The sequence below is a fragment of the Acinonyx jubatus genome, chromosome B3 (genome assembly GCF_027475565.1).
Source record: "Acinonyx jubatus isolate Ajub_Pintada_27869175 chromosome B3, VMU_Ajub_asm_v1.0, whole genome shotgun sequence".
Classification (NCBI taxonomy): Eukaryota; Metazoa; Chordata; class Mammalia; order Carnivora; family Felidae; genus Acinonyx; species Acinonyx jubatus.
In genome coordinates this window covers 1433736-1445875 of record NC_069386.1, presented here as the reverse complement: position 1 = coordinate 1445875, position 12140 = coordinate 1433736, and the positions used below count along the sequence as shown (strand labels likewise).

General features: G+C 50.7%; 1 protein-coding gene across 6 annotated transcripts in view; it reads right to left on the bottom strand.

The window, feature by feature from the left end:
- Positions 1–12140, bottom strand: part of ZFAND6 (zinc finger AN1-type containing 6) — a 75507-nt gene that overhangs the window by 3171 nt on the left and 60196 nt on the right. For all 6 annotated transcript variants that reach the window (XM_027068271.2, XM_053223446.1, XM_027068273.2 and 3 more), the window contains 3 exons: positions 11073–11243; positions 9278–9386; positions 8445–8545 (listed from right to left, as the gene is read on the bottom strand). In XM_027068271.2, coding sequence (XP_026924072.1) covers positions 8445–8545; positions 9278–9386; positions 11073–11226 — 364 coding nt within the window. In that variant the 5' untranslated portion in view covers positions 11227–11243. The remainder of the gene's footprint in view (positions 1–8444; positions 8546–9277; positions 9387–11072; positions 11244–12140) is intronic.

Here is a 12140-nt window from a genome sequence, read left to right as displayed (position 1 = left end):
CTCCGTTAGCCTGGAAGAGGCTTACACGGAGTTACAAAGCTGATTACATAATATGACCCCCTATTCCTCAAATGTATGTGTGCATGTGACGTACGTGTGGATGTGCACACGCAGGAAACCTGGAAGAACATATATCAATACGTTAACACTGACTCAAAATCTAGCACGGCATTCCCTATGTTTTTTAAATTATGTATTTGAAATAAAAGGTGCAAGCACTCATACACACACACACACACACACACACACACACGCACGCACACAAATACTCCTGGGGTATTTTCTACGGGAGTGTGTAAGGAGATGGCTACAGGCCAACTTCTGAATACTGCTGGGGTCCGAACTATGTAGATTTCTCAGAACAAGGGCAAAAAAAGGCTGAAAGCAAGACCGGGTAGAGCACCATGTTTAAAAGTCTCAGAATGTTCCACATAAAACCTTTAAAACGTTTGCAAGGTCGATGTAGTAGAATGTTACAAACAGGGTAACAAAATGACGCATTTAAGCAGTGAAGCAAAGGCCGGCTGCACCAAGATTCCAATTCCTGCACCTAAACCCTACCTCACTGAGCCCTCCGGGCCGCGGTCACCAGGCAGGGGCGGTCACGTGGCCCAGCACACACGCCATCCCGCTCCCAAACAGTGACCCTCCACGGTCGCTGTGGGGCCAGGCACCTGTGTTCACACCACCCACGCCCGGGACCCAAGGGCCCGTTCCTCGACCTCCTCACACCTGGGTCCACCTGCTCTTCTTTCTCAGGAGCAGCTCGAGTATCCCCTCCTCCACAGAAGCCGTCCCACTTCTCCACGAGGCTCACTCATCACCCCTGGCTCCCTGACCAGTCCCACCAAATCCTGGGCCCGCCACGTGCGTGCCTCTCCGGGCCACACTTGACACGGCACGGAGCCCACGCCCCGCGATGTGACTCACCCTCAGGACAAAGCCTGGAGGCCCGGCAGCACCCTCCCCCTGCTACAGCCGCCCCGAAGCACCTGTCTCTCTGAACACACACGGTCTCTGGCCTCTGGTCTCGTCGGCCTCCTTTCCGTGTGGAATGCTTGCCCACGGCCCTCGGGTCCCACTCTTCACGGGGCTCTCATTTTTAAGCGTCTACCATCAACTCTTCCCCACCCCCTACGCACCGACCTGGATTAGGAAGCTTACCGTGTGCCCCAGCAGTGCTGCCCACACGGTGGGAACCGCCTGTCTGCCTGAACCTGGCTTAGCGGTGTGCTCCTCCAGGGTGGGAGCTTGTCCGGTGAGCTCCTCCAGGGCGGGGCTCGTCCTTCCCGCTCCTGCTCCCGGTGCCGATCCTCGAGCCCCGACCGCAAGCTGGCGCCGCACAGAGACCCAAACCTCATTCCTGAACTACTCGCCCTCTGTAATCGCGTGCCCCGGTTTCCCCAATTACGGGGTCAGCCCACCCAGGAGGGACGGTATCGTATTTCCCGTCTGCACCTCCAGCTCCTGTCCAGTGAGCTACGCGGAGCGGGCTCTCAGTCATGTGAGGTCATGGATTCTAACCTATGTTAACCGTATGACCTCCTATTTTAACAAAACACGACAAAGACAAAACAGCACAAACCGAAAAGTGAACACGCACAAATGAGCAACTCTGTGATCACTCCACCTAGAAATTCTGAAGCCAGATGGGAGACAGTTCTACTAACACGAACGTTTTATTTTGAAACACATTATGGGCACATAAAACCTCTTATTATCAATAAACAAACAGCCTCAGGACTCGAGCTCCAGGGGGGCAGGGGCGGAGTGTCGTTTACTTGTTGTATCCCTAGCCCCCGGAACAATATCAGATAACGTCCCTCTATGTGTAAAGGGCTCAAAAATAGTTTAACTTGCAATCCAAAGAGAATGTATTTATTGTCTTTGAAATCTGTAAGCCGTAATATCTAACCTGTTCTCCCAAGAAACCGTGATATTCAAATAAACATATAAACAATGCTTTAGTGGCAGTAACAGCACTACCACAAGAAAACATTTTTTAACAAGACAGGTTTAATTACCGAGCCACAAACTCTGGTATGTGGAAACAGAGAGGTGAAAACAGGCACTCGCCTGCCACACACACGAATGCTGTTGCACGGAAGCGTCTCAAGGAAGACATTTCACAGTATGGACCCTGAAGGTCCGTCTACAGCAAACGCACAGCCTGTAGAGCTAAGAGTCTACAAGGAATCTAAGAGCTCAGGAGCTGGGGCGAGCATCTGACGCTGATCACTGTCCACTAGATCCCCAGGGGACCAAGGTGACCTTAGCTTACCTCAAACTAGTGGTCGGTAGCTAGAGTTGAAACATTCACAAATCAATGCGTGGGCAAAAGGATACAGCGTTGGGTGTAAGTCTACGATTCCCAGAGACTCTGTTTCCTTACTTTCTATGAGACTTATGACCAAAGCATGCCTGATCAAACTCATGATTACGTAAAAGGAAACAATCCAGTCTTTTAAAAGGGCCGTACTCATATTGAACCTGAAGCCAAAATAGGAAGTCTGCTCGGAACTGGGCAGTTTTTCTCAATCTGAAATGAGCACCGAAGACAAGAGGGCACCTGCTCTTTAAGGGTTAGCGACCGGCAGCTGCCTATGTCGTATCTGCACGACCGAAGGTCTACTCGGGCCGCCTGTGCGATGGCATTAAGGCTGTGGAATCAACTTCATTTTTAACAGGAATCTCAACTAGACAAAGTCGATTGGCCAGTGACTTCAAGATGCTTCAAAACCACAGGGCGGGGGCCCCCCGGGGGGGCTCGGTGGGTTACGCGTCCAACCCCCGATTTCGGCTCAAGTCACGACCTCACGGTTTGTGGCAGTGAGCCCGGCATCAGGCTCTGTGCTGACAGCATGGAGCCTGCTCGGGGTTCCCTCTCTCGCCCTCTCTCCCTGTCTCTGCTCCTCCCCCTCATTCACACTCATTTTCTCACTCTCAACATAAATAAACTTAAAAAACATTTTAAAAAGAACAGGGCAGATAAAATTATAGTTCAACTACCCACATGGATGATCACATTCAAAAGAAACAAGGCCCTCTACTCTGGGTCCTGTTAAGGAAAAAAAGTACACAAACATAACAGTGAGAGTTTTATACACTCATTTTAATGAGTGTATAATGAGCATTTTAATACACATTGTGAAAAGTGACACACCGGAGGACATTAACAGGCACCCCGACAAAGCTGACGGTGGACACGGCACCCCTGTGACGTGACCCCCGGGCCTTGCTGACCCAGGAGGACGAGGGTCCCGCTCATCACCTCTGCCCAGGGCGGACAGAGAGTGGCCGCACGGCAGACACTGACTGCGCGTGCACACTTTTCCGATGACCCCCTGCGGTAACACTCCCTGTCCTCCTCTGTACTTCGTTTCACGCGAAGTGAGGAGGTGGACCGAATCATCTTTGAGTTACTCCTAGCTCAAGAATTCTTCACAAAATGAGAACACTGTAAATATTCGTGAGAAAAACGAGCCCGTATAAGTAGCAGGGTCCAAAAAAATATGCCGAGCCACAGATTTAATTTTATATTTTCCAGCCATCGTGCCAGGAAGTTTAAGAAGGGTACGTTAATACATATCGTCATTTAAAAATGTAATTGCTATGAAAGTATTAACGAGATATTTCTCCTATTTTTGATACTCGGTCCTCAAAACCCAGCATATCCGCAAACGAGCACGCACTGAACTACATAGTTCCGGCCCAGCCACGCTTCGGGTGCCCACGCTACCCGAGACCAGTGGCCGCCCTTCCGGACAGAGCAGCTCTGTGCACGAGACCAGTTTCTGTTAGCAGCTGTCTGGGGGCAAAGAAGCGTCACATCGATCTTCTTGAAATACGACTTTGGGCCGTCTTAAAAAAGACGAAAAAGGAACCGAACTTCACGAGGCGATCTCCCCTACCCGCCGGTCAGAACCCAGCACCTCAGGAGTCTTCCACGACTTGGTTTAGACAGGCTCTTGGCGTCAGGCCCCAACGGGCGTCCGGCGGCTGCGGCCCTTCCCTTGGCTGGCTCCCGAGCACTTCCCCTCCCAGGGCTCCTTCTCCAGCAGAGAGCCCTCTTCACGGCGCCCACCGGCCGTCCGAATGAACCATTCGACCCGTGGCCTGTGGGCCTGGTTTCTTCTGCTTGCCCTGTTTCCAAAGCCCACCCACGTGGGGGGGCCCGGGACCGGTCTCCCTTCCAGGCCAAGCAGCACTCCGGGGCGTACAGAGCCCGCCTCTCTGTGTCCGCTCTGAGCCTGTCTGCTGACGGCCGTCTGGTTGGCCGCTGTAAGCAGTGCGGCTGTGAACATCCTTACGCAAGTGTGTGTGTGTGGACATAGGCTTTCCATCTCCTGGGATTTAGGGAAGGAGTCTCTGGGCCATACAGTTAACTCTCTAACTTTCTGAATTAAATCTGTGACTGCCAAACTGTTTCTCGAAGAGGCCGTGTCCTTTTATATCCCCAACAAACATGTATTACGGTTCTAATTCCTCCATACCCTCAACACGTGGACCGTCTGTGTATCTTCTCTGGAGAAACGTCTATTCAAATCCTCTCCTTTGCCCTTTAAAAGACTGGTCTTTCTATTGTTGAATGATGACACCTCTTTACACATTCCTATCAGATACAGGGTTCACAAATATTCTTAACCATTCTCTGGATTGCCTTTTCGCGCTCCTGACGGCGCTCCATGAAGCACCCGGGTCCTGACTCTGCTGTAGGTCGATGCGCCCGTTTTCCTCCGGTCCCTTGTGCTCTAGGCGTCCCGTCCAAGGAGGCACTGCCTCGCCCGAGGCCATGAGGAGTTGTGCCTGTTTTCCAGTTTCAGCTCCTACCATTTGGGTCTTCGATGTGTTTTGGGGCAAACGTCTGTAAAAGGTGAAGGAGAGGTCTCATTCTTTCCAGTGTCCCAGCATCACCTGCTGAAGCCCAGGCTTCGCCTACTGGATGGTCTCGGCTCCCTGCGGAAAATCAGCTGCCCGCGAACCGCGGGGTGTATCTCCGGACGCCCGGTGTCACTCCAGGGCCCGACGGTAGTGTCCTCTCGCCTGTTCCCGCGGTCTTGGGGACTGCAGCAGGTGGTACGCTTTGAACTCTGCTCTACTTTTTCCAGGACCGCTCGGCTCTTCTCGCCCACCCTCTCCAGTCAGAAGATATCTTTGAGTTTTAAGCGGCGTCACACAGAGTAAAGAGTAAACGGGTCAGCCCGTTATCCCGTGGGCTTGGGGCACCTCTCCTTTACGACACAAATATGGCTCAGAGAAGTGGAGTGTCGGGTCCACACGCTGTAGTAGAACCTCGGACCCCAATGCCGCTTCTTTCGGGGAAGATCCTGCATCTGAGAGACTCAGGTGAACTGAAGGGGGGGAGGCAATGCTGTGCCGTCAGACAATCAAGCAGGATGGTTTCAAGTGCACCACAACGCTTAAAAGAATTTTTGAAGCTACCTTTTGTGAACTGAAAATCCGACATTCCTAAGTCAGAGACCACGCAAGTGAGGTATCGCCAATCGTTAAAGTAAAAAGAATAATGAAATGAGAAACGTGCTGTAATACGCTAAACACTCATTTAAACGCGAGAAAAATTCTTCGGAGCCACGGGGACAAAATGAAAGCGGTACCGCCCACCTGGTGGCAACAAATCTTAATCATCAGCAGAATACCTACGGAGAACAAAGCTGTCTCAAGAACCCTAATCTGAAAACTCCAATGAAGAACGTTAGGAGGGGCGCCTGGGGGGGCTCAGTCGGTCGAGCGTCCGACTTCGGCTGAGGTCATGATCTCACGGTACGTGGGTTCGAGCCCCACATTGGGCTCTGTGCTGACGGCTCAGAGCCTGCTTCAGATTCTGTGTCTCCCTCTCTCTCTGCCCCTCCCTCACTCGCCCTCGGTCTCTCTCTCAAAAATAAACAAAAAAACATCAGGAAAGTCTGGCTTGGGGACACAGCTGCTACTCACGTACCCTCTTCCATCTGGGGTTTTCTTCCCATCTAGATAAATTTCCCTGAGGGACACAGAAGGAGTAGACACTTGGCAGGTCACCAAAGCAGAGGAGCCCGCCCTGGCAACGGAGGGCTGCCCCTGGTGACAGGAAGCCACGTCCACCTCCTCATCTAGGAAGCACCACGGCCGGTGGGCACCACTCTGGCCCGGAGTCCAGCTCAGACACCGCAGGGCTGGAGTCCAAGACTTCTTCTCCGTGAGTTTTCGTCCATCCACTAAACAGACGGAGAAAAGCGTTCTCTGCATTTACTCCTACCGCCGGGAAAGCACAAGTACATCGGTGTTAGGAGTGTGCGTGTACACACGCACGCACGCACGCGCACACACGCCTGGCCCCGCTCTCCGCGAGTCTGCTTCATGCCCCTTCACTTTTACGAAAAACCTACGTTAGGACCTGTTTTTGCTAACCAGTAGATACCCAAAGAGAATTTCCGTGTTTACGAAATGGCAATTGCTTCTTTATCCCGTTTTGGTTTACAAAAGGCTTGACAGAAACGCTCTACTTTTGGACAGTGGGGGACACCTGCACTCGGGTACACGTTTCTCATAAAAGAAGACAGTCTTAATTCAACGGGGTGGGCAAGACGTTTTTAAAATGGTGAAAACGAATCCTCTTAAACTGAAATGAAAACTTACACCTGGTTCCTCAGAGATTCTGCAACGCTAAGATAACGAATGCGGAGTTTTTAAAAGGTACTTAGAAGCTGCTACTGGCTTAACCTCCAAGGTCACTGAAATCGTACGTGAAAAAAGGAGTCTACAGATTTTCAACACGCCTTACGATTTCTCCTAATGTGGCTTCAAGGCCACCTTTGGTACTCTTGTTGCCAGGGCCACTCAGTGCAGAAAGCCACGCCGTCCTCCACACACGCATGGTGTACGTTCACCACCCTGTCTTCATCCTCGGTGGCCGTGGACACCAACTGCTGCCACGTCTGCCCGCAGCACCCATTTCGCTCACAGTCTACAATACGTGCGTGCCACTGCGAGACAGAACATAAGCGAGGTCAGCAGCCTGTGTTCATTTTTCCTTCCTTCGCTCTCAGCAACCCTTGCTTCTCCAAACTCTCTAGTGGTCGGCACCCGGGGGCTGCAGTAACCCAGGGCCCAGATGACTTCTCCTTCTGCTGAGTCGTTATCCGACTTGCTCCCCTAATCTCAGCCTCTCACTTTTCAAAGTGTGCCAAGGACTTCCAAGTCTCAGACGTGACACCGATCACACATTTAAAGACCAACGCTCGACCTACAACCTCCAGCCGAGCTCTTCGGTTCTGAAATGGGATCACGCCCCGCGCACACCTGGTCTGGCCGTGCCACCTCTCCCAGCGCCCGGTCTGAAGCAGCCCGCCACCGCCACTGTCGCAAAACCGAAAGCTTTACCACCCTGCTCCTATTTCCCGCGTCTCATGCGTAACTAAATCTCAGGGATTCTTCTCTTTCTGCTTTGAAACCATCCCTCATCTGTGCCCTTCCTTAAGTTTTTCTATTTAACCAAGAAATAAAAATTATTTATACTTATAATGCTTATGTTGGCCAAATAGTACATATCCTTGCTATAGCAAAATCCACGATGGGCAAAATTATGCCAACATTTATTGGGCATAAACTCAGAGCAAGAGAAATTAGCCAGCTCAACTACATCTGAACTAGAGAGCTTAAACTAACATCGCCAGAAGTTTCTCTCGCTGTCATGTGAGCACGATGTCCCGTGGCGGGGGTCACTGTCAGGGCAGCCTGTCTCTCTGAACCGTGCCGGAGGCAGAGGGACACAATGGTCACCCTGGGCTCACCTTTCCCGAGTGTCCTCCTTCTGTAAAGCCATCGTCCCCGTGCTGGTGGAACAGAACCCATCCAGCGCAGTCTGCCTCCCAGCCTCCTAAGCGTCTCCCCTACGATCGCTGCCTACCGACAAAGCCCTCCCAGATCACCGTGACCCACACAAGGGGGGGCGTGCAGAGTGCGGGCAAGGACACGAGGCACTGAGCAAGATGCCGCAGTGGGTTACCGACGGGAGAGGGTCTACTGCCAGTCAAATTCAATGGTCTCTTCGACGGCCCAGGTCAGAAACAAGAGATTCCTCGTAAACCAGCAGCCCCAGGTACTTGGAGGGGAGCTAGTATTTGGGTTAAACTGGTAAGAATAAGAGTAAGAGAGAACAGGAGAATATCATCCCACTACTCACTCACTCAGTCACAACTTTCAACTGAACACATTTACGGCTTTCGACTTTATACTGATGACATAATTACACAGAAGTGGGAAATGGCCCCCAACAGTTCAGTCAATTAAATACCCGAAGACCTAAAACGTTCTGCTCATAAAGAAAACAAACAGCAAACTATATTTGAGGCTGGCAATTTAAAAGATAGCGGCACCTCGGACAGGCCTGGCCTGTAACAGCCAGCTGTCGGGTAAAGGACCGAACCCGCGCGAGCCCACGTGCAAACCTTGCAGGTCTTCCGTGTCAGGGATTGCTTTGTCCACAGACGTACTGTCCACTTGGGAAGATGCTACAGATTCGGATAAAAGCGACTGATTTGATACAGGGCTAGAAAAGCAAAAATATCGAGATTTTAAAAGTGATTTCCCGGCATGAACGGTACCTAAAATGATGTAGTAAGTATGCGTCCAACATATCTAAGCAGTCATCACAGCAAGAACAAACACAGAGATCCTTCTTTATAACTTGTGCATTTAGCACAGAGAGCCATGAAACTGGAGACTGGTCTGGCCTGGAGTTCACGGCTTCAGAACTCAGAGCAGCGGCAAGCGCCCTCCGCGCACAAAGGCACCCCACGAAAACTAGCGCGGTGGTCACGACCGGCTCCGGGGGCCCTGATGCCGCGGTGGGAAGGGCACTGGGCGTCTCCGATCATGAAGCGGAGAAAGAACTAGAGGGTGGAAACCTGGTCCCCGCTTCCTAACAGCAGAGTGAGGACGAAGCCAGTAGGTCTGTGCTCCCAGAGCGAGAAGGGAAAGCCGCCCTGCGCACAGTGGGGCCGCGGGGGGCTGGACTGGGCGCCTGAATTCACGAAGACCTCGGGGGCGGGACATGGGATGAGCAGAAGCGAAGGAAAAGCCGTCTGAAAAAGAAATGCAAACTGAGAAGACACCTTCCCCACTGCTTCCCAAGGTAAACTTGACTTTCTAACCACCGTTCTCAGGCCAGCTAACCCCGAAGTGACCTGACCCAGTCCTCCCGCAGAGACCCGAGCACGTAGAGAGGATACGCTTTGCTCCTCGGCAGCTTTCCCAGCACTGTGCAGACACAGTGTCTTACCTGGGCTGCACGGATGCAGATGTGGAGTCTAGGGCTGACTGTGCATCGGGGACACTGCCGTCCGCGCACTGGACCGGGAAAGACTCGGACAGGGTGCCGACAGAAGCCGCTACAACAGAACCGCGCTTGGTGTCAGTGACCCTGCACTCTGGGCGTCCCCACACCTTCCCTGAGAAACCACCACCCACCTTCCGCAAAACAGCCAGAAATCTTGTTTCACTGAATATAGAGTATGCTGGTTCGTTGCTTTCCGTTAAAAGTGTTTCAGTAATATTCCAATTGGAAAAAAGTTAATTTCAACCAAGAAAAAAACCATATACAAACTGTATATATTAATAAACTACACTCCCGTTTCTCAGGACTCCATGTCACTTGGATCCTTTAATCCACAAACTCTTCCAAGCACTGCTGTATACGTGGAGGGATTTAGAATCAAAGCTGTAGCAGTTAAAGCGGACAGAAGTCCAGAACTAAAATCTGTGCTCAGCACATGAGGCTACATTTTTCCCCCGTTCTTTTTTTTTTTAATGTTTACTTATTTGAGAGAGAGAGAGAGAGAGAGAGAGAGAGAGAAAGCACAAGTGGGGGAGGGGCAGAGAGAGAGGGAGACACAAAATCCGAAGCAGGCTCCAGGCTCCGAGCCATCTGCACAGAGCCTGACGCAGGGCTTGAACTCACGAACCACGAGATCATGACCTGAGCCGAAGTCAGACTCTTAACCGACTGAGCCACCCAGGTGCCCCTCCCACGGTTCTTCACAAAGCAGAAATGTAGACGACAATTTCATGTTAAAAACAACAATTTCTGGGGCACCAGGATGGCTCAGTGGGTTGACCGTCTGACTCAATCTCGGTTGGCTCGGGTCGTGATCTCATGCATCGTTGTGAGGTTGAGCCCTGTGTCCAGCTGGGCGCTGACAGTGCAGAGCCTGCTTCAGACTCTCCCTCTCTCTCTCTCTCTCTCACCGAAAAAAAAAAAAAAACAAACCCAACAATCTATATTCATTTGATCTTAGTCTTGAGAAAATTTAGAGAAATTTTGTTTACATGCTTCTAGCTTTTGGCTTGAACACGAAACGATGATGAGAAAGACCCCCTACAAAACTGTGAATGAAGTAACTGCCTGCACCTCCATTAACCACAAAACCCCACACTCGGGCACCGATCCGTACAACAGCCACCCCAGATGACACTATCAACGCTCCACCTCTGCAAAGCTCATACTCAGAGTCCTCCCCATCCTTCTGGTAACTACGGACACACACACACACCCCCACACCCAGGAAGAGTCCGCGGCACAGAGCGTGACACACAAGCACAGTGAGCCAGTGCCGAGCGCCCTGGGTCCCGGCCCCGCGGCTGCCCCTCCGCTTCCTGACGGTGGCGGGCTCTCTCACGTCAGCCGTGGCCACCTTGAACCCACTCTCTCCTTCTACAGCCATCTCGGCTTCAACGGTCATCCCAGATAAAATAACCCGGGTCCTCCTAACCCTCACTCCCTTACGCCTTACTTACCTGGACGCATACATGTACGCGAAGAAGGATGCCTGCATTCTAGCTAAGATAACAGAGCAAGTAAGTAAGAGCAAGCCGGCAAGTAAGGCTGAACGGATTTATACTAGTTACTTTCGATGGGTGAGGACACCAGTGATAATGACAACACAGAAAGAGGAATTTTCCTGGTACGAATGCAGGGACGGAGGTACAGTGTGAGAGCAGAAACGCTATCACGTACGTCGTGCTCTCCCAACGTATCTCAATTATGAACACTGCTGCGTGTGAACAGGATTACTTACCAGGTGGGCTGATTCTACCATTACTACTATTCTGTCTTTGGAGATGTTCTTTATAGCACACTGAACACATGCCATTTGTGCGAGGGTTTCCATAAAATCCGCAGCCAGTAGAACAAAGCATAGGCACTTGGCTGTGATTAGTTTCTTGAGCCATGCTCCTCTGTTGCACACCTGAAACGTACACAGAATTCGTAAGGAACGCAGACGCACACTGCAGTCGTGTATTATCCAAATCTGCTTTATATGATAAAAACCCACATATACTCCCCCCTAAATCTTTCCGTACACCTGTCCCAAGACCTAGGGCTAAGTTAGAAAAAAAAATAAAGACGAGAACGATACGAACAACTTTTATCTCCAACCCTCTACACAAGAAGGTCTGTACTGGCTCAGAAAGAGTAAAGAACTCTTGGGCACGGTATCTGTTCTGAAGACTCCACACCATCGGAACGTTAATGAAAACCCTTGAGGACTAGTTCAGTTAGACTCCTAATAAGAAATACACATTATACGTTTTGCCTCATGTTATACTATTAATTTCTAAGCATTTACACCTTTGCTCAAAGTTTACGTTTTAACTCGTATAATTTATTCTGTCTGAAAAGCACTTTACAGAATGCCAATGCTGGTGAAGGTAGGAAGAAACGGGCAGAGTGCTGCTGGTGGGCGGAGCCCGCTCAATCTTTCTGGCAAACAACTGAGCGATTCACGTGCAGGAGCTTAAACCGTGCCCTCTGAAACAGTCACTCTCCTACAGGGTCTTTGACAGAATAACTAGGGCACGATCAGAAAAAAGACCAAGGAATAACATATGAGGTATGTGCTTCGCAGCACATTTGTAACGTTGATAAACCTGAAATAAATGCCCAATATCAGAATGAGTTTTTTCCAAAAGTTCTGTGTCATTAAGACATTTTAGAATACTTTTTGATGGAGGAGAATGCCGGGAACGAACAAAAAGGCACAATATGAAATGTATATATGGTTTGTTGCCAATTAGGACAAATCCATTAATCACCGAGAAGGACAGGAAAGAATGCATCCAAGCACAGCAAGGCTAACGGTGTT